Here is a 22,440-nt window from a genome sequence, read left to right as displayed (position 1 = left end):
CGAACCCACAACCTCACGGTTCCTAGTCGGATTCGTTTCTGCTGCACCATGACAGGAACTCAGAAAACGGCTCTTGAACCAATAAAATAATCACTTCTTTAGCCAGACAGAGGTAGAGTTTTCAAAGGGAGCTGAAATATTGAAGATCCAAGTTAACTTGTTACTGATGTGTTTTGAAAGAGATTCACCAGTTTCGCCGGACAGTTTTGAAAAGCAAAATTCTAAACTTAACCTTGTTTTTTCTCAGCAGTTCCATCCCACTGCAGCAGGCTTTTGTTGGGAGCGAAAGAAATAGCAATGGGGCTCGTCTTGTGTGCCTGTCTGTCGAGAGACCAGTGCCAGAGATTTACTGCCAGTAAAAAGTTCAACACTGTTCAAGGAAACCATTTACTTCTACCTCGGACAAAGAGTTCCATTAAAAATGGTCTCCCTGCAAACAGATAAGAGATTCAAAAAAATCTTCAGAATCCAGAGGCTCTCTCCCTAAAGACCCTGAAGAACGCCAAAGAACGTTCTGAATTTTAAGACCTAACTCCTAAAGATTAAGAGATACCAGATGATTCAGAAGAGAGGGAATTTAGGATCCCTCTTTTCTATATGTTATCAGAAATAGATTACAATAAACCTAAGCTACAGCAATAGGCACCTGGCTTGAAATGTGGCCTTATTAAAACAACTATAGCCTGATTGTTCTGTGAGCTATATAAAGTTATTTGGGCACTTCTGAGATCCTACTCTTCTGAGGGGTGGTTATCCATGTTTTTCAAATAAAATGTCAGTTCCAAAAGGGCCTGAACTTACCTACTGGCTATAAAAAATTAACTCTATACCTGTCCTTGACGAGGCATAGTTCCTGCTGATTAGGGACAAGATGTTAAGATTCTAAATCTCTGGGCAGATAACTAATGCATATTGCTCAGAATGCAGTAGGAAAAAGTATACCTATTCTGCCCCCCGCCCCTTTTTTGGCCAAGATCCAAGTGGAAACAGGCTCTTAACCCATTGCACTGGGCCAGGGATTGAACTCATACCTCAGCAGCAACCGGAGCTGCTGCAGAGACAATGCCAGATCCTTAACCATCTGTGCCACAGTGGGAACTCCCATACATTCTATTTTTTCTGCAGCCTGTGCCAGACTCTCCTGGGCTCCAGAGGAGTGAGAGGTCACAGGTATCCACACCACTGCCTGGTGAGTAACCAGGGATGTCCAAATCCTGGAAGATAACCACAGGATAAGCTGGGTTTTTTTTTCTTTCTTTCTTTTAGGGCCGCACCTGAGGCATATGGAGGTTCCGAGGCTAGGGGTCAATTCAGAACTGTAGCAGCTGGCCTATACCACAGTCACAGCAACGCAGGATCTGAGCCGGGTCTGTGATCTACACCACAGCTCAACGTCAGATCCCCGACCCACCGAGCAAGACCAGGGATCAAACCCGCATCCTCAAGGATTCTAGTCAGATTTGTTTCTGCTGCACCACATTAGGAACAGGCTGGGATTTGAAACCAAGAATGAGACCATGTGTCACAGTTCAGTGGAAGCTCCTGAGAACATGTGGGTTAAGTAGGAGAACCAAACAATAAATAATATTCTGGCCTCCCTGATGCAATGCCCAAGGGAACTACGCAACACAACCCCGGCAAACCATATGCCACCTGCAAGAAAAGTCACTGTGTCACATTCTACCTGGCTGTCCTCAAAGCCTGTCTCTGTCTCTCCTGAGACGTATGCAGCTTTCTGCCACTGCCCTCCTCTTTTAGTTAAAAGACCAGGATAGGTAGGTCAAGAAAGTGACCTAGGACTACGCCACCATTTTTGACAACAGATGCCTCTTGCAAGATCCAGGTCCAAATCCAAGTATAGCTGAGCCCTGCCCAGACCAGCAACGGCTACAGAGAGGGGCACAGAAATGGCTTAAGCAGGCCAAAGTGCAGGGCTTGTTTCAACTCACTGTCCCTACAAATTAGCAACAAACAGACTCAAGAAGGGCCAGAGAGGAACTGGTATGCTAGGGAGTCAGGGCAGGGGAAAGAATTTTATAGCACAGCTTTGTTGTGTTTCGTTTTTAAAGTAACCTCAAATTATTGTTTTCCTGGACTAAAATTTACCTCTTCAAGGAAAGGGGTGGAAGGGGGTGGATCAAACTCATGGGATATTACTGGAGGAAGTGAATGTTTTCTTTGGCTCCATTCTGGATAAAAGTTTCAAAATCAGCAGATACAGTCTTCTTTTCCACTAACTTACTGTCCAGTCCGCTGCTTTCTCTTTGCTTTGATAACAGAAATGTGATGAAAAACAAGCACATTCCTCTAAAAAAGCAGCTTCTTGCAACAGAGATGGTTGGGGGTTTCAAAAGTCACCCGAGAGGGCTTGGATATGAACCACCCTTTCTCGCTGTTACATGACAGTAAGCAAACTGGCAGTTTTCACACGTATCTACAAATCAATTCCAATGAGAATTTTAGCTTCCACCTCTGGTAGAACAAACAAGTGTCACCGTGGTGTTTGCTGCGTTATTATACACAGCCAGTTCCCTTCCAGGCAGGGTCTTGTTTAACACCTGTCCTGACCTTGGTAGAGAGGTTAACTAAACACACACCAGAGGGTAATGGCGACTGGAAGAGCAGGTACCACACCAGGGGCAACACTGAGGAGACCTGGCCTCCAGAGCCACATGTAGCTTTGTGATCTCAAGCGGATAACCCTTTGGGTTTCGGTTGCCTCATAGGAGAAAGGAGGTAAGAACTCCCACCTCGTGGGTGGCTGTCATGATGAAATAACAGACATGTCAAGTCAATGTTGGTTGATATTCAGCAGTGTAGGAGTTAAGTTAGAAGTTGGCAAATTGCCTCTGGCCTCTCCCTAGTCATGGCTCCCTCCTTGCAGCTCCAGGTTGGCTTCCACTGCAGCTCTTTCAGTGCTGTCCTTGGGAGCCCCGAAGATCTCCTTCTGCGTCCAGCGAGCATGCTGGTTACCCTGTCGCATTCAGCATCAGGCTGAGAGCAGGGGCCTGCGGGTGCCAGCTGCCCCTTTCAGGAATACAAACAGCCCTCTAGGCCAGCAGCTGCCCCCTGTGCCTCCACCCATGACATTCCAACACGGGCGAGGGCACAATGACCTAGAAGGATCCCAATTCGCTGGGGATTATTCATTTCTAGCATCAGGGATTATCTCACATCATCGATGAGGACAATCTGGAGGACAATGCTCCCCACCGAGAAAAGCAACATTCCAGGGTGCAGGGTCTTAATTTCCATCTTGACGGATCTAGCCTGCATCATCGAATAGCACTTGCCATCAAGGGGTCCTTCCACTCACCTACAGTGCAGCAGCTGGACTGTGGAAAAGATCACCTGCGAAAGCCAACTTTTCACACCTCTGACCTGCAGCACTCTGTTCCTAATGTCACTCACCGCCACCTGCGCGCTTGTGCTACGTCCCCTGTCTGACTGTGAGGCCAGAGAGAGAGTTTCTACCTTTCTCTCCACATCACGCTTTGAGTAGAACAGGTGTGCGATAACTTCAGATGGAGATGCTGGTCATGAGAAGTCTCCAGCATTATAAAACCAATACCTTCTGAATTAAACATGAAATAGAATCGTTCAAATCAACAGACCAAGAACATTCTGTTGCAATCTTGTTCTCTGAAAATCAGGAATCCATCTGTTAGGTATACATGATGGACTTCCTCTTAAGCAGAAAACTCATTTTCTGATCTCGCCAGGTAATAAAGGGATGGCCTGCTCACCTGCGTGTTGGATCTAAAATTCGGCACTTGTTGCCATGGCCAGAGAGCTTGGCAGGGGACTCTCCTTTTTTTTTTTTTTTTTAACTTTTTAATTACTCAATGAATGTATTACATTTGCAGTTGTACAATCTCTCTTTTGAACTTAGGTGCTCTAGGAACAAAAAAGACTAGTCACTAGTTGACACTGTAGCTTCCAGGAAACTGTCTTAATTGTCCCTGAAGTGCGAGAACTAATACAGCCTAAGGGCTATCTGTCCTTTACAGACACTGAATTCAGACCATACTCATTATTAGATGGAAGGCTCTTCGTGTTTTCCTCCTCTTCTGTGTCTAAAGGACACTAATACTTGGTGAACCAAGGTCTTTGTCTTGTCTCAGCCATACTTAATACCAGGACTCACAGATGACAGTTTTCCTTCTCATCCACAGGAGAAAACAAAAACACTCCCAACCTGATCTGTCTCGAATGTTCTTTCCCTAGCTCGTATGTCTGGTAAACTCCTACTCATCCTTCAAGACTCGGATCAGATAACACCTTCTCAGGAAAGCCTTCCATTGCCCACCCCCCTCCCCCAGCCTGACTGAGACATTTTCCTGCTCTCTGTTATCCTAGGCCCCGAGGGGGGCAGGGGGCCATCTCTGTCGCAGGGTTACCCATTCTCATGTAATTTTTTCCGAACTACGAAAGTGCAGGGGGTGGTGGAGAGGTCTCTCAAGGTGTAGCCTTGGGTACGAACCACCTGGGGACCTTAATAGAAATGCATATTCCTGGGCCCTGGTTCCACACCTGCTGAATCTACATGTTAATAAGACACTACTCCCAGGTGATTTTTATGCATTTGAGAACTATTGCATCAGAGTGTGAACTCCCGGGGAAAAGGCTTGTGCTTTATTTATCCTTTGTGCCAGGTTTGCATTCCTTGTGTTCAAAATCTCCATGCAGCGGCATTACTCAGTAGATGCTTCAGGCATGAGACTCTTCCACAGAGTGAAATGCAAATCGGCACTCGGAGACAAGCAGTGTCTTATTTGGCACCTGGGCCACCTGGAAAGAACCTTCTGAAAATATGTCCCAACTGCAACAATGCAGTAATCCAACCCCACTCTCGCAGACACTGGGCAATACACTGCTGGTAGTGAGAAAAACTCCAGGCTTTAGAATCAAAAGGCCTAGGTTTTAAAAAAAACCACACTCCACAAATGACCAGCTCCTTAACTAGCTGAGCAACCCTGGACAAGTGGCTTAACCTCTATAAGTCTCAGCATGTACCTCTGAAGAAACAGCATCATGCCACCACATAAAACTGGGCTGTTCTGTGGATTGAGAGGGAAATGATATTTAAAAGCACACATATATGATGTATGATAAAGATTATACAGCATATACGTTGTGTCATTTTTTTAGAAACAGAAGTATCACCAAGTAATCTTTAGAAGGCTGGCTTTTACAGAGCTCCAAGAACATAGTTACACTGTCAGACACAGAAATGCTAGAAATATACAAAATTATGTAACCAAAAATACGCAAGGGTTTTTATAGGCAAAGTTTGAGCCGCAGAAGCCTAGGGCAGAAAGGGCCTTCGAGAGGCCCTCTGGGCCAGCTCTCTACCAGGAACCCATCCAGATTTAAGAACAAAGGTCCTCTGAGATGTTCCCCACAACCAACCCAGTCCTTCACTCCACCCCCGCTGCATCCCCTCTCTTAACTGAGTGGAGGTTCCTGGACACGATCCCACTTCTTTGTGATACCTCAATACTTGAGGTTAACAGTAAATGGTATGGACACAGTGAGTGACGGCCTCCTCAGTCTCAGTCAAAGCACAAGGACAGTGACCAAATCCTAAGGCGAGAGCTCCTGCCCACTATGCCCTTCACCTCTGTAAAGAAACCCAGTCTTCTGGCTTCCCGGTCCCCTGCATCCTTTAGCCTCACACCCTTTAGCAGATACAAATAATAGTTCCGTTTTTACTCAAGGCCTAGACTCAGCCATCCAAGGTGCTAAAGTCTGAAACACATTCTTTTGTGCAATCTTCCCACTAACTTGTCCAGCGGGCTTTATTATGTCCACTCTGAAGATGAGGTTCAGCGCAACGAAGCAGCCTTCTGAGCCGCTGGTGGGGTGCCAGAACATGAAGGCAGGTCTTTCTGGCTCGCCAGCCCTGCTCTTTCCACTGTATCAGGCACTTTGCAGCCGCTCTCCCCGCCCCCCTCACCTGCTGACAAAGCATGGAATGCTTCATCCATCCTATTTTCAACGCTGCTCATAATCTTCACTGGGGCTCCCTCTGCCATGAGCTAAAAGGGCAGCCTTTCCTGGGGGACAGAGGAGGTGCTCAAATAAGGCTCCCCCCCCGCCCCCCCCCCATCCCCCGGCCTCTGGGTTGCCTCAAAGGGACACTGAAGAAGCAGTAACGGAGGAGTGCGGCGCTTTTCAGAGAAGCTGACTTTGAAAAGAATTTCACGCAACCCAGGGGAGAATGGCTCCCCCAGCACTTTTCTACCGTGAGGTTAAACCAGCGCTCCCTGGCCGCGACTCGCGACTCTCGACTCTCGAAGGCTTCTGGTTTGAGCACCTCTGTGGCGTTTCCTCACCCAGGAACGGGCAGTAGAGGGTGTGCGTCTGTCCCCACCCCCTCTTACAGCACGGCTGGTTACAGTTACACATTCCGACACAGACATGCCTCTCGGACCAAAGAGGGGGCGGGGGTGGCCCCGCTCCCAGAAGCCCTGGAACAAATAGTTGGCAACAGCTGTGTTCGCGGAAGACCGCAGTTGGTCACTCGCTACTGTTTTCTCCTTCCGCCCTCTGGGTTACCGGCTGCAACTCTGTGCCCCTCCGGCAAAGCAATCAAGGCTCTGCCACAGGAGTCTGCTGGCTCTGAGCGACCGGTCAGGGAGGCCAAAATGTGGTCGGCGCCCCCCCCATCCCTCTGAGGCAGGCAGGCTGCCCCTCGGCCACGCAGCCTTGACCGCATGCTTAAAAGGAGAAAGCCTGCCTCTGGGAGCCCTTCGCTTTGAAAGAGGGCCCCCCCGCCCCAACTCTGCATCTCTCCAGAACCAGAGCACTGTGAAGAAAGCTCTGCTAACTAGCCAGAGCAAAATGGAGAAGGAATCAAAGCGGTTTTGATCAAGATCCCTCTCTGCCTCGCCCCCTCCCTGGCCTCACCGCTCAACTGTTTCCTCCGCACAGCTTTTGGCAACGGTTTTACGGTGTCTCATGGAAAATCCGAACGCACGGCCCCAGAGACCGCGGGGAGGTAGGCGATTAAGGATACGGTGGTGCTGGAAGTAAGGAGCAACGAGCAAGCAGGAAGGGCAGGCTGGAAAATTCTGTATGGGAGCCGGCCTGTTGTCAGTGAGAGACATTTTCTAAAAGGTTTCCTCCACCCAAAGCAGCAGCACGATGAATAAGCTCCCACCCCTCTTCCCTTCCCGAACCCGAGCCACGGACCACCAGTTCAATTACCTGTCTAAGACCCAAAAGGAAAGGCATCCTGCAAGAGCATCGTCCACACTAACGTTGGGAACAAAGGGCTTTTTAAAAGTTACGGTCTTGGAAAGAGCACGAGCCCTGGTGGGCCTGGTGCTCAGCAGTCCCGATTAACCCGCCTTCCTTAGCAAAGAAGAGAAAGTAAACAGAGTCCTGGGCCCAAGCAGGCACTCTCCCTCCTGCTCTCCTCGCTGCTCCCCCCCCCACCGCCTGGCTCCGACCCACCCCCACCTTCTCGTGACATATCTCAGACGCAGCAAAGCTGAAGCTGTCTGCCAAGGGGGAAATGACATCAGTTCAGGCACGGCAGAAAAAACTCCAGACAGCTGCTGTGGAATACTGAGAAGGATGTGCTGCAAACCTACGCCGCCAGCCCTGGACCCACCTAGGGCTGGAGCCTGCAACGCCCGCTTCCCATCAGCTCCCCTCAGCTCTGAGCAGCCTGGGCTGTACATAAATCAGGTCTCTAAGGCTGAAAAGAGCTATGTTTCTCTGAATAATGACCGGATTCTAATAGCTCCCAAGGTATTGTCTCTCTTCCTTGGGAAAGAAAATGAAGCCCAGTGGCTGTCAGTTTCAGAGAAACTTTTTCACCCCCACCCCTGCCAGAGCTGCTGCGCAATAAATAACAGTGCACTATGGCTGTTCCCACTTTCTCTAGAAATGGATGCAATTCAAAAAGAGGGCTTGGAGGGGCACCTTTTCCCCAGTTAAGGTAGGACATGCTACCTTGGCTGCTGACCTCTCGAGCCCTCGCTCCGACAGGAGAGTTTATATTTCATAAACAAACCCAGCATGTACAGGTGCCAACATCTTTCCTCACTTGTCTTACAAAAGGTACAACAAGTCCCACCACAGCCTCCAAGTTGCCAGTGAAGCAGATGGTCTATATTTAAACCCAACCCCTGCTTCTGAAAAGTTCACCACCTTAGATTTGTCCTAAGCTCAGTTTATGGAGAAAATGGCTCTCTAACAGCAAGCTTTTGCAAAAGAAGCAAAGGCCCTGGGGTTGGCGTCCTCATCTGACTTTTCCCAGTCAGTGGTGTAAGCCAGCTCTCATCTGGCCACCCTTCCCGAAACAGCCACTCTCTCCAGCCCCGAACCCTCTACTAAAGACAACACTAGCAACAGTCTGTGCCTGGATTTGGACTTGAAGTAATGACTCTCAAAGGAGCGTAGTCTTCAGAGGAACTTTATAAGCCCAAAGTTACTTTCTAATAACTTCTGAGGCTGCAAATTAATTCTATTTCCATCACTCAAAGCAAGTACGTCTCATCTTTTTTATTTTCTGCAGCAATTTTCTTTCAGTGATATTTATTGAGAGCCCCCGTGGGACTGGCACTGTGCTGGGCAGACCCAGGTAAATCAGAAATGACTCTTGCAAATTAGTATCTTTCACCTGCACCAAGGACAATAAGCAGCATATAATACCGACAGCGAGGTGAGTTGCCAAAAGTACTTTTCAATCATTTGAGAATCTGGCCAGACACACAATGTCTCCCACTGACGGTCAAGGTCACATCGACTTTCCCGACAAGGAAATGAATGAGCCCAGCCAGCTGGGCCATTTCCTGGAAGTACACACACACACACCACAGCCTCATTGCTCTGGAGAAAAGAGGGGTGAAGTGGCTTCTGCTGCTGCAGGTGTTTGGATCGGGGAGCCATTCTTCAGCAAATATGTATTCTCAAGATGTGGTTGTCCTGTCTATTCCATGCCTTGCTACCACCCTCACACACAGGCCAAACTGCCAGACAGGCAGGCCTGGACACAGAGGCACAGCCCCCACCGTCCCCAGCTCTCAGAAGAGGGAAGATGCTGCTTTCAAGGCCCTCCTTTCCTTTCCTGGGTTCCCCTGGCAACCGCCGACCACCTATCACACTGGAGGAAAGGGCATCCTCAGTCCCTCCTGGGCTTCTCTAGTCTGAACCTACCTAACAAGAAAGAGGGACACCTGCAGCTCTACAGAAGGAGAACATGGCATAAACGTACTTATTCATTCATTCATTCCACACCTACTGAACACCCATAGTGTGCCAGGCACCAGTGATACTGCCATGAGCAAAACAGACAAGAACCCGTGCTCTAATGCACTAAGCCAACAGTCCACCTTTCTACTCATTAGCCGCCATCTGTGAATAAGTGGAACTGCAACAAAATTATTAGAAATTGAAAAGTAATCTTGTGAAAGTTCAATCTGAAGTATCAAAATTGCATCCTCGGCGTCCCCATTTCCTTGGAACCTAATGAACCATCCTTTTATGGATGCTCCTCAAGACAAGTGTTTCTGATCACCATTTGTCTACTTTTATCTTCTCACAAGATTATAAATTCCTGTATGGAAGGCAGCATTAAACCCCAAACATTACACCAAGCACATCATTATACGCCAACCAAGTGATGGCTGAGAATGGCTTCTTTCTCACTGATCTCCTTGTGCCCCCTCGTCCCTGACCAACCCTCATTGAGCACAAAGATTTGGGGGATGGGGAGAAAAAGAAGCTGAGTTGGCAAATGCAGGCATTCCCAGGAAGATGTGTTCACTTTTTTGCCATGCCTGACAAATAGCACCACAACCCCGGGACAAAGTAGTCACTTTTGGGATTTAAGAGGCAAGATGATAATTAGCAATTTCTGCTAGTCTGGAGAAAAAAGGGTTCTTTTATGTAAGTGGCCCAGGCTCATACGTGGTGGACCAAAGCTAAGTCAAATCCTTCCTCAAATCATTTTAGTCATCTGCTTGACAATGCAGAATTTAGCTCAATGTTGAATTCATCAACTTTAAAAAAAAAAAAAAAGGAAGAGTCACACTAAGCCAGAATTAAGCAAGATTATGCTGTCAAAATGTTGCCATTTTAACAACTGTTCATGGCCCCAAGCAGTGTCTGAGACATCATTCCACTGACCCAGGCCCCTCCTTCCCAGTTCACAGAACCCACAAAGACAGTAATGCTGAAATCCTTTGGATTCTGATTAACTTATTACTTAAGAAGACATACTGCAAGAGCATATATGTTCATGGCTCATGGAATTCATTCCTTCACTCTAGCAGATTTAAGAATCTCTTGGCAACGTTTTTTTTCTAGGCAGCCTCTGAATTTAAAATCTTTAAATTCTGGAGTTCCCGTCGTGGTGCAGTGGTTAACGAATCCGACTAGGAACCATGAGGTTGCGGGTTCGGTCCCTGCCCCTGCTCAGTGGTTAACGATCCGGCGTTGCCGTGAGCTGTGGTGTAGGTTGCAGACGCGGCTCGGATCCCACGTTGCTGTGGCTCTGGTGTAGGCCGGAGGTCCGCAGCTCCGATTCAACCCCTAGCCTGGGAACCTCCATATGCTGCGGGAGCGGCCCAAGAAATAGCAAAAAGACAAAAATTTTTAAAAAAATAATAATAATAATAAAATCTTTAAATTCTAGGACAGAGGCAGGGACAGTTAATTGTTCAGGACTGACAATGAGCCAGCCTCTGTGTTAGGAACGCCATTTAACCAACATGTTAATATGACAATAATCCCAAGACGTAGGTATTATTATTGTTATTGTTCAGCTGCAGAAACTGAGGCATGTGGAGACCTTGTCCAAGGTCACACAGCTGCCAGTGGAAGAGCAAGGACTGGAAGTCTCTGATTCCAAAGACTCTTTCCTTTATAGTAATATAGGCGTCATGACATGAGACCAGAACTTACCAATAGGCAAAAACTAGAATTGAGGGCCAGGTAAATGTTGAGGAGACATGCAAGTCCCTGGTCAGTGCTCCAGAACCCTGTTCCTAAGACTGTCACTTACACTGGACCTGACGGTGGTGTTCCCATGTGTAGCATCAGAGTCCTCAGGCTCCAGGACCCCCATTCTGACTCAGGATGATTGGGAAAGTCCTAAAGCTCTCATGTGACCCCAACACACAACTGGTCCCCACACAAGGAACAAGTTGGCGTGGAAGACTTTCCACATCTTGGCTCTCAGGAAACCTGGTGACCTGCTCGTCATCTGGCTAGCTGAGGCTAAGAGACTAGGGCTGAGAGCCCTGGGTTTCTAATTTCGCAATCAAGGAATCTTTAGAAAGAGGGTTTTGTGAGAACAGGACAGCAACTGCCAGGCTTCTAGGGCAGGAGATAATCTCCAGACCTAAAGCTTTTGACTTCCAGGAGCTTTGGGGAGAGGCTGCTAGGCAGACACAGAACACCTTATCTTTCTCAGGTTGTGCATAAACACATTTAAATGCCTGAGAGTTCCCCAAACAGACAGAAATGAATACTAACTCAAACTCCAAACCAACGTGAGTGCCACAGTAAAAGTCAAACCAAGACATTGTCATAGCACGAATGTGAGGCTGGACATCAATAAAAGGATCCTGACGTAATTATTCTGGGGAATGCCATGGGAAGAATTCCGAGCCCAGCACAAAGATTTGCAGAAGCTTGCCAAATGGAAATGTTAAGGACGGCTCAGCTGCCAGAGACCAAGAAGACAGTTTATCTGTGTCCTGGGGCTGGACAAAGGCAGACGTGTAGCAAGCCTGCTGAGGCAAGAAAACACACCTCTCCGGGTTGCAGAGCAGGGCAAGGAGCTCTACAAGTCACAGGGCTTGTTGCTTCTAAAGGTATCGCCGAAAACCTATGGATGCTCTACTGTTGCTCTTCCCAGATGGCTGGGCAAACAGGCCTAAACCACAGAATGTAATCACCTGCTAAACATCAAATTATATATATTTTTTGGTTTTTTAGGGCCTCATTTGCGGCATATGGAAGTTCCCAGGCTAGGGGTCAAATCGGAGCTGCAGCTGCCAGCCTATGCCATAGCCACAGCAACATGGGATCCGAGCCGTGTCTTCGACCTAGGCATAGCTCACGGCAGACAACACCAGGGATCCAACCCTCATCCTCATGGAACTAGTCAGATTCATTTCCACTTCACCACAATGGGAACTCCCCATGATATATTTAGAGAGGGAGGATCCTAACATATGTTGATCTCTCATATTGTACAGATGAAAAACATGAGCTTCAGTGAAGTTGGGTAACGCATTCAAGGGCACACACCTAGTGGGCAGCGGAGACAGCATGGCTCCGAAACGGCTTGAACACGCATGGAGCCAGTATTTTGACATTCTGTCACTCTCCCTTCTTTTATGACCCGATAGTCACAGTCACATCCAGCCACCCAGGATATACCATGGTGATGAGAAGGATCGACTACTGGACAAACTGGTCTTGCCCTGGAGGATTTATTTATTCAATTACCCAGTTGGGGAGAAAAGAGAACAGACACAGAAACAAAGGCAGGCGCTCTGTAATAAATGGGAGGGAGGAGTAGAGGCAGTGAGTGCAAGAGCTTGCAGAAGGGAAGCCACTGAGGGACAGAATGGCCCAAGAAAGTTTTACCATGAGATAGATAACTAAATAATGCATAAGGTTTGGGTGAGAAGAACACCCTAGGCAGGGCCAAGCATAACCAAAAGCATGGCAACTATGGCACACGAGGCATCTGAGAAAAGCAGAGATAAGGCTCAACTCAGCAGGGGGTACAGTGCAGAGGCTGCTACACATCTACTGACTACTTTTTTTTTTCCCTTTGTCTTTTGGCCTTTTCTAGGGCCGCTCCCGCAGCATATGGAGGTTCCCAGGCTAGGGGTCGAATCGGAGCTGTAGCCACCGGCCTACGCCAGAGCCACAGCAACTTGGGATCTGAGCTGCGTCTGTGACCTACACCACAGCTCACAGCAACTCCGGATCCTTAACCCACTGAGCGAGCCCAGGGATCAAACCCACAACCACGTGGTTCCTAGTTGGACTCGTTAACCACTGAGCCACAACAGGAACTCCTACTGACTACCTTTAACCAGAACACTTTTTTTTTCTGATGACTACTGCAGCACCAAGAATGTCAAAGGCAGGAATTTCTATTTTATTATCGTAGGCTTTCTCTTTGTTTAATTATATTTACTAATGAAATATGATAAATGTTGGCGTTCCTGTTGTGGTGCAGTGGAAACGAATCCAACTAGGAACCATGAGGTTGTGGGTTCGATCCCTGGCCTCGCTCAGTGGGTTAAAGATCCGGCATTGCTGCGAGCTGTGGTGTAGGTTGCTGTGGCTCTGGTGTAGGCTGGCAGCTGTAGCTCGAAGTAGACTCCTAGCCTGGGAACCTCCATATGCTGTGGGTGTGGCCCTAAAAAGACAAAAAAAGTAAAATAAAATATAATGTATCTTGAAGCTGATTTTATGGAGGGGGGAGGGGAAGAGAAGACACCATGGCAATGGTACAGTCTACGGTACATACAGCCTTACTCTTTTCTTCTTTTTAGGGCCACACCAGCAGGATATGGAAGTTCACCAGGTAGGGGTAGAATTGGAGCTGGAGCTGCCAGCCTATGCCACAGCCACAGCAACGCCAGATCCAAGCCGCATCTGCAAACTACACCATAGCTCAAGGCAGTGCTGGATGCTTAACACATCAAGTGAGGCCAGAGATCGAACCTGCATCATCATACATATGAGAGCCACAACGAGAACTCCCAGCATTAGTCTTTTAAATAGAGAGAAATAAAAGTAGCAGAAGCTAAAACCAGTTCACAGCAGGTTCTTACGGTTTTCTGCCTCTTGCTTCTCTGATAATGAGAAAATCCTTTTCTCCCCTAAGGCCCCTATCGGACCAGGACTGATATAAGTAATTGGGCAAGGCCAGTGGGAAAAAACCCACATCTTTCTGGACTCCACATTGGTATTTCCCCCCCCCCACCTTTAAGGGATAAAAACCCTTATAAGACAATAGAAAGGGGGACTCTTCTCCCCCCTCCCAGCTGTCCTGGGAGCTATTTGCTTTCCTGTAATAGAGACTTTGCTTGCTTGCTTAAAAAAAAAAGAAAGAAAAAAAATCCTTTTGTGTTGAACAATCACTCCACCAATATTTATTACCTTCATGAACGAACATTTACCGCCCTCTCTGGAGAGTCTGGGGGTCTCTGAAACGCACCACTGACAGCGGGCTCTCACTGATGGTTAATGGGCTGCTGCCGGATATGCAACTTTAGCTTTAGCAAGTACAACAGCAGCTTTGTTTGTTTTTGTACCAAAATGCTAGGTTCACTTTTCCTGCCCTAAAAACAGTTCGACCTCAACTAAACTGGAAAGGAGCCAAGAATTACAAGAAAACCAGCAAGATACAACTCAGGGCTGTCCCCAGAAACATTTCATGTCTCCTCACAAATTGGTCTCTAGACCAAAGATTAGAATAAGAAAAAAAAGAGACACACATACATACAGGTCACGTCAACTACATGATACTCACATGTGACTTGAAAAGAGAACTCCATTTAGGAAAATTAGTCTTCAAGATCGCCACTAAATCTGATTTCATCTTTCACCTTTATTTATTATTCATTTATTTATTTATTTATTTAGTCTTTTTTGCCATTTCTTGGGCTGCTCCCGCAGCATATAGAGGTTCTCAGGCTAGGGGTCGAATTGGAGCTGCGGACCTCCGGCCTACACCAGAGCCACAGCAACGCAGGATCCAAGCTGCGTCTGCAACCTACACCACAGCTCACGGCAACGCCGGATCGTTAACCCACTGAGCAGGGCCAGGGATCAAACCCGCAACCTCATGGTTCCTAGTCGGATTCGTTAACCACTGCGCCATGACAGGAACTCCATCTTTCACCTTTATTTAAGTTTGCAGCATGACAAAGAGCGACTCAGGCTCCATTTCCAGTGAAATGGTGGCCGGCCCTAACATCAAGGTCATTTCATTAAAATGTACCTCAACTCTGAGTCCCTGGAATCAGCTCTGGGTGCTCTGGGTACAAAATCATAAGAGCAATCACACACACTGTCCAGGGAGAGATCATCTTGGTTGTGCTTTTTTTTTTTTTTTTTTTTTTTTTTTTTTTGGTCTTTTTGCTATTTCTTGGGCTGCTCCCTCGGCATATGGAGGTTTCCAGGCTTGGGGCCTAATTGGAGCTGTAGCCACCGGCCTACGCCAGAGCCACAGCAACTCGGGATCCGAGCTAAGTCTGCAACCTACACCACAGCTCAGGGCAAAGCCGGATCGTTAACCCACTGAGCAAGAACAGGGACCGAACCCTCAACCTCATGGTTCCTCATGGTTCCTAGTCGGATTCGTTAACCACTGTGCCACGACGGGAACTCCTTGGTTGTGCTTTTATAGGAAAATCCACTCACTTTTTTATGTGCTCATAAACTCAGCAAAATTATTTCTTCTCAGGCCTATCTTCTCTTTTTTTTTTTTTTGCTATTTCTTGGGCCGCTCCTGCGGCATATGGAGGTTCCCAGGCTAGGGGTCTAATCAGAGCTGTAGCCACTGACCTACGCCAAGGCCACAGCAACGCGGGATCCGAGCCGCGTCTGCAACCTACACCACAGCTCACGGCAACGCCGGATCGTTAACCCACTGAGCAAGGGCAGGGATCGAACCTGCAACCTCATGGTTCCTAGTCGGATTCGTTAACCACTGCGCCACGACGGGAACTCCCTATCTTCTCTTCCATAGTATAGGCCACTTAAGGGCAAGATGCGTAACTTTCATTTCTGTGTTCCTTGCAGTACCAGGCAATGTCTCTGCACAAAGCAGGCCCTCAAGAAAAGATGGTTACATGGATGAAGAGAACTAACAACTAAAGAGAAGATCAAAGGGAGTTCCTGTCGTGGCTCAGCGGAAATGAATCCGATTAGCATCTATGAGGATGCATGTTCAATCCCTGGCCTCGCTCAGTGGGTTAAGGATCCAGCATTGCCGTGAGCTGTGGTGTAGGTCACAGACGTGGCTCGGATCCTGCGCTGCTGTGGCTCTGGCGTGGGCCAGCAGCTACAGCTCTGATTGGACCCCTAGCCTGGGAACCTCCATATGCCAATAGGTACAGCCCTAACAAAGACAAAAATAAATAAATAAAAATAAAGAGAAGATCATAAAAATGAAGCCAGAGAATTCCCATTGTGATTCAGCGGGTTATGAACCTGACTAGTATTCATGAGGATTCAGGATCGATCCCTGGCCTCGCTCAGTGGGTTAAGAATCCGGCATTGCCTTGAGCTGTGGTGTAGGTCAAAGATGTGACTCGGATTCCGAGTTGCTGTGGCTGTGGTGTAGGCTGGCAGCTACGGCTCTGATTAGACCCCCAGCCTGGGAACCTCCATATGCCACGGGTGCAGCCCTAGAAAAAGACAAAAAACAAAACAAAACAAGGTAGAGCTCTGATGTGATCTAACCCTCCCCCAACAAGTTTTCAGTTATGGGGAAGGGGATGAAGCAGTTCCTGGTTTTGTCTCCTGTTTACCAGAAAACTTCATTAACAACACCTGGAAGTTGCCTTTTTTTTTTTTTGCTTAAAGGATTGTGAAACTTAATAAGGCCTAGTTGGAAACACAGCTCTTGGCACCAGGCCTTCCCTCATTTCCTGGACCTTATGTATATCAAATATTATCTCCTCCTTCCTTGGGCTATTTGGTAACCAAATCTACTCCAGGTATAAGTTTTCATGGTCAAAAACACCAGCAGAAAACAGTAAGATGATTTATCCCTCCCGTAAGTGGTAGGGAGTGGAGAAACTCCTGGGACACGCATGCCTACCCCCTCAGTAAAATGATGACCGAAGGTGATGAAACTAGAGAGGGAACCACACTAAATGCGGGGAACGCTGGACCTTTCGTCACATAACCCCCCCACCGGGGGCCACATCTGCCCCTGGTATTCCTAGGCAGTAGCCAGTGAGGCAACATAGGATGACAGCACTAAGGAAACCACTTCAAAAATACCTTGAAGAGTTCCTGTTGTAGCGTAGCAGAAACAAACCCAACTAGGAACCATGAGGTTTTGGGTTCGATCCCTGGCCTTGCTCAGTGCATTAAGGATCCGGCATTGCGTGAGCTGTGGTGTAGGTCACGGATGCGGCTCAGATCCAGGGTGGCTCTGGCTGTGGCTGTGGCCGGCAGATGTAGCTCCAGCTGGACCCCTAGCCTGGGAACCTCCACATGCCGTGCGAGCAGTCCTAAAAGGCAAAAACAAACAAACAAACAAAAAAACCTTGACCTGGGGTCCTAATCATGAAGAAAGCACTAGAGCAAAGGAGAAGTGGGCAGAAACACTACTAAAGCTTAGGGAGGGGAACGCTGGAAGGGCCTTTTAAAGAGTATCCCCCACCACTGCAAGAAGTCCGAGCAAGCCACGATCCCGCCCTGAAAAACAAGCAGCAGGTGCCAACATCTTCACACTTGCATTCACAGTTCCAAAGTCCTTCACTCTGCTCAAGATGCACATTCGTGGCCAGGTGTGAGCAGTATTGCAGAAAAGCTGGTGCTCACCAATGGGAGACACAAAAAGCATCATCCCTGCAGAGAATCCAAGGTTCATAAACTACTTTCACATCCTTTTTCACTGTTCCTTTATCAGCTGGTGATGGGGTCAGGCAGTTATTACTGTCCCCACTTGCCAGACAGTACACCAAATGTCTGAAAATGTGAGGTGACCTAGGCCTAGACCTAGTTTCTGACTGAAGGGATGGGAGGTCTTCCCACGGAATCCCAGTCAGTGACTGCCGAGGGGCAGATTTTTTTTAAATTAGACTGTCTCGGAGCCCCAGTACTCTAGACCTCGCCATGACACCGTCTCTTTTCATGACGCTGGGCTACTTACTTCACCTCTGAGCCTTCCTTATGTCTATCAGCATTGCCCAGAGACAGCTCCGAGGCAGCCATTTCTGCGATAAGAGACCCATGTGGTTGAAGTTTGACCTCCCTTTTGGAGATTCACGATGCATGTATGCTACAGTTAAGCCTCTGAAGAGCCCCTCAGTAAAGCAGAAGCCTGTTCAACCCTAAATCTCCAACATTTCAAACAGCACAGCCTCTCTTGCTGAACATCTGTTAATAGCATCATTATTTGCAGTGTCTTTCAGCCTCCAAATTCTACGCTGCATTGCCCCCAGCCACATTGCTCATCTGCTGTGAAAGCCACCAATACTGAACCTTGAGGGCAGGCACGGTCAGCCAGGCATGAGATGGGGACACCCAGCTTATGCCCTGGGGAGCTGAAAGAGAAGATATCCAGGCAGGGGCCTCCTCATTTTCCCAGGTTTCTCTGTACATTTGTGCAATCTCAGATAAGAACAGGATTTCTCCAAAAATTCTGCCTACACTAGAAATTGAGGGCAAAAGTCCTCAGTTAACTTGTGACTTTATATACTGAGCAGAGGTGGGGAAAGGATATGTGTGTCCAAAAAAAAAAAAAAAAAAATGACAAAGGTTTTTTTTTGGGGGGGGGGGCGGTGGAGGAGTGGTGGTGCCATCCTGATTTAAACTTCACCACTAGACCTGCTCACGTAAGAAAGACAAAGCTGTGGTTGGAAGAGCATGTTTAATACTCACAGGATTGAAGGGTGTTGCTGGGGAGTCACTTTGTCTAAAGTAGAGCAACTCTTAAAGAGGGCTGATCACTTATGAAAACTGAAGAACTGTCATCATTAGCTGAATTTTCTAATAGCATTTTTCCCTGGATCCAATTTCAAGTCTCACACGCAAGATCTTCTCCTATAACATTAAGGAATTATTGTCACTTTTTTAGAGTGTGATAATGGGAGGGCAGTTATGTTCAGGAACAGAGGCCTTTTATTATCTTTTAGAGATTCAGACAGAACTATTTATGGTTGAAATGATAGGAAGTCTGCAATTTCCTTCAAAATAATTTCGCTGGGGATGAATGGAAGTGAAAGTGGATTTAGATCAAATAAGACTGACCAAGACACTAAATCGCTAAAGTTGGGAGATGGGTACATGGTGGTTCATTGTACCATTCTCTTTAACTTTATTTTGGTAATTATTTAAAATGCTCCATTAAAAAAAAAAAAAAAGGATTCTATTCTGAATAATGTCCGTTTTTTTTTATCCGAAATAATATTAACCTTTACAGAGCCCTTAAAAGAACCAGGAAACACCAAAAGCGCATGTGACAAAAGAAAAACATAAACTGGAATTTACCAAAATCAGAAACAGTTGTGCTTTGGAGTTCCCTGGTGGCCTAGTGGTTAAAGGATCTGGTGTTGTCACTGCTGTGGCTTGGGCTGCTGCTGTGGCAAGAGTTCGATCCCTAGCCAGGGAACTTCTGCATGCTGCAGGTGTGGCAAAAAAATAAATAACTTAAAACAGTTGTGCTTCAAAGAATACCATCAAGAAAGTGAAAGGAAAAAAAGAAAAAAGAAAAAGAAAACCCAACAACAAAGAATAGGAGGAAATATTTGCAAATCATTTATCTGACAAGGGCTTCATATAGGCTTCCTCACTGTAGGGCTCTTCCTCGAGGCTTATCTGTAAAGTATATGCAACGTGAATCACCACAGGAGATGGCAGACTTCTGTGACCACATGGGCCTCTTATCACAGAAATGGCTGCTTTGGAGCAGTCTCTGGGCAAGGCTGACAGAAGCAATGAAGGCTGAGAGAGATAAGGGAACGGGCCCAGGGGCATGAGAATAGATGGTGTCATGGCTGGGTCTAGAGTGCCGGAGCCTGGCAGAGTCTAGTTTAAATAAATTAAAAAAAAAAAAAAAATCTGGAGTTCCCATCATGGCACAGTGGTTAACGAACCTGACTAGGAACCATGAGGTTGCGGGTTCGATCCCTGGCCTCACTCACTGAATTAAGGATCTAGTGTTGCCATGAGCTGTGGTGTAGGTCACAGATGTGGCTCAGATCCCGAGTTGCTGTGGCTCTGGTATAGGCCGGCGGCTACAGCTCCGATTAGACCCTTAGCCTGGGAACCTCCATATGCTGTGGGTGCGGCCCAAAAATGACCAAAAAAAAAAAAAAAAAAAAAATGGAGTTCTCGTTGTGGCGCAGTGGTTAACAAATCCGACTAGGAACCATGAGGTTGCAGGTTCGTTTCCTGGCCTTGCTCAGTGGGTCGAGGATCCGGCGTTGCCGTGAGCTGTGGTGTAGGCTGCAGACCAGGCTCGGATCCCTCGTTGCTGTGGCTCTGGTGTAGGCCGGTGGCTACAGCTCCGATTCAACCCCTAGCCTGGGAACCTCCATATGCTGTGGGTGCAGCCCAAAAAAGACAAAAAAAAAAAAAATCTGCCCCTAGGCAGTCACTCACTGGGTTTCTATGAGAAGATCTCTGTCCCTTCAGTCAGATAAGGGTCTCTAAAAAGACAATAAAGGATTGAATCAACACTTCTCCAAAGAACTTATATAAATGGCCAATAAGAACATGAAAAAGATGTTCAACATGACTCATTATTAGGAAAATGCAAATCAAAACCACAATGGGCTACTACTTTACATCCACGAGGATGGCTGTAATTTAAAAAAAAAAGACAGAGCTATGCTGTAGAGGATGCGGAGACTGAAACCCTCACATACTGCTGGTGGGGCTATATGACGGTGCAGCTACTACGGAAAACAGGCTAGCGTTCCTCAAAGGTAAAACACAGAGTGGCTGTACAACTCAGCAATTCCACTTCAAGGTATATACCCAAAAGAATAAAAACCATGTATGTCCACTCAAAAACCTGTCAATTCATGTTCATAGCAGCATTATTCCTAATACCCCAAAAGTGCAAAAAGCCCAAATATCCATCAATTGAGGACTAAATAAAATGTGTTACAACCATACAAGAGAATATTAATTGGCCATAAAAATGAATAACATACTGATGGATACATGTTACTAATGGGAAGTGAAAGAAGCCAGGCACAAAGTAGCACATGGTATATGATTCCATTTATATGAAATGTCCAGAATGGGCAAATCCAAAAAGAAAGTAGATTAGTGGCTACCGGGGACTTGGGGGGGTCGGGGAGGGAGATGAGGAACGACTGCTGATATAGCATTTCTTTTTGGGATGATAAAAATGTTTTGAATTTCGATAGTGGTGACAGAGGCCCAACCTTGTGAATACACTAAAACCCACCAAATTGTACACTCTTTTAGAATCAATTTTATGGTATGTGAATTATATCTCAATAAAGCTATATTACAAAAACGAAGAAAAAAAGCCTCAGAAACCACCCTCACCTCAGAACAGGAAGTACCAAATGGAGGTTGGGGACAGGTGCCAAGAAGCCCCAGGGAGCCCCTCAGCTCCGTACAGTACACCGTGTGCTGAGAGCAGACAGAGCTGCCTGTGGCCCAGCGCTGTGGTCAGAACGAATGACAAACCACAGCTCCATAGCACACTTCCTTGCTGGTGGTAACCCCCTATTCTTTTTCTCACTCAAGAGGGTACAACGGTGTGCATCTCAGAATAACAGCATAAATCTTAACTTACCTTCTACAAGAATAAACAATTTCATACTTTATTATTTGAAAAACAATTGCTGACACAACACCTGTCATCTGATTGCCAAGACTGATGATATGAAAAGTGATGCTGGTACCAAGAAGTGAACCAAATTATATTCTTTTGGGGGGGGGTAGGGAAGCGCCTGCGGCTCATTAAAGTTTGGGGACCAGGGATCCAATCCAGGCCACAGCTAAAAACCAGATCCTAATCCACTGTGCCACAGGGGCAACTCCCAAATTATAGTCTTAAATGCCTCCACTGAAAACAGATCTTGGGTCAGCAAGAGAACAGGGAAGATTTAAAGTTCCCCAAAGCTAAAATAATTAACAACAACAGCTAACATTTGACAAGTGATTTCCTAGGTGGCATGCACTGCTCTAAGTGCTTTGTAAGTACTCAGTTAACCCTCAAAATAACCCAATAGGCTAGGTGCTGCTACCTCATTTTACAGAGGAAGATACTGAGTTAGCTAACTAGCCCAAGGTTACATGGAAGCCATCTGGCTCCAAAGCCTGCACTCACAGCAATGCTGCTTCCGAGCATCTCTTCTCTGGAATGACCACCTCGGAAGGGTGGCCATTGACGCATGAAGGGAGACGTGTGCCACACTGCAACTGGCCAGCAACTCCAGGTCACCTGCTTGACATCTTCCAGAGGACCACAAACTTCCTCCTTGAGCACATGGCAGGCATTTCTACCGTTCTCTGGCTACAGGCTTGTTGCTCTTGGGTGAATCCTGCTCCACAGTAAAGGGAGCAACTGTTTTGCAGCCAGGGAGGAAACTGGTTAGAGACCTATAGGCTTTTGAGGAAGTGAACCAAAATGTTCCCCGGGTGCCCACTTTAAGAGTCAGAAGGCACATTTTCAAGGATGAGCAGAGGGTGTAGGTGAAGAAATGATGCTCATACGTGTGTGAG

General features: G+C 47.0%; 2 protein-coding genes across 4 annotated transcripts in view; one reads left to right on the top strand and one right to left on the bottom strand.

Moving 5' to 3' along the window:
* PCGF6 (polycomb group ring finger 6) overlaps positions 1–22,440 on the top strand; it is a 1,082,924-nt gene that overhangs the window by 514,499 nt on the left and 545,985 nt on the right. The gene's annotated exons all lie outside the window — the stretch shown is intronic.
* Positions 1–22,440, bottom strand: part of WBP1L (WW domain binding protein 1 like) — a 63,383-nt gene that overhangs the window by 28,347 nt on the left and 12,596 nt on the right. Inside the window, exon 1 of one of the 3 annotated variants that reach the window (XM_005657452.4) lies at positions 7,213–7,383. The exons of the other annotated variants lie outside the window; for them this stretch is intronic. Within the exon in view, the coding sequence (XP_005657509.1) occupies positions 7,213–7,239 (27 nt within the window). The 5' untranslated portion in view covers positions 7,240–7,383. Of the gene's footprint in view, positions 1–7,212; positions 7,384–22,440 lie in introns of those variants that run through there. 3 annotated transcript variants of the gene reach the window in all.

Source organism: Sus scrofa, chromosome 14 (assembly GCF_054392235.1).
Source record: "Sus scrofa isolate SSC_HxYL_T2T_F1_AM1 chromosome 14, Sscrofa_HxYL_maternal_Yorkshire_Landrace_v2.0, whole genome shotgun sequence".
In the NCBI taxonomy this organism is placed as follows: domain Eukaryota; kingdom Metazoa; phylum Chordata; class Mammalia; order Artiodactyla; family Suidae; genus Sus; species Sus scrofa.
This window is presented reverse-complemented; position numbering and strand designations above follow the sequence as displayed.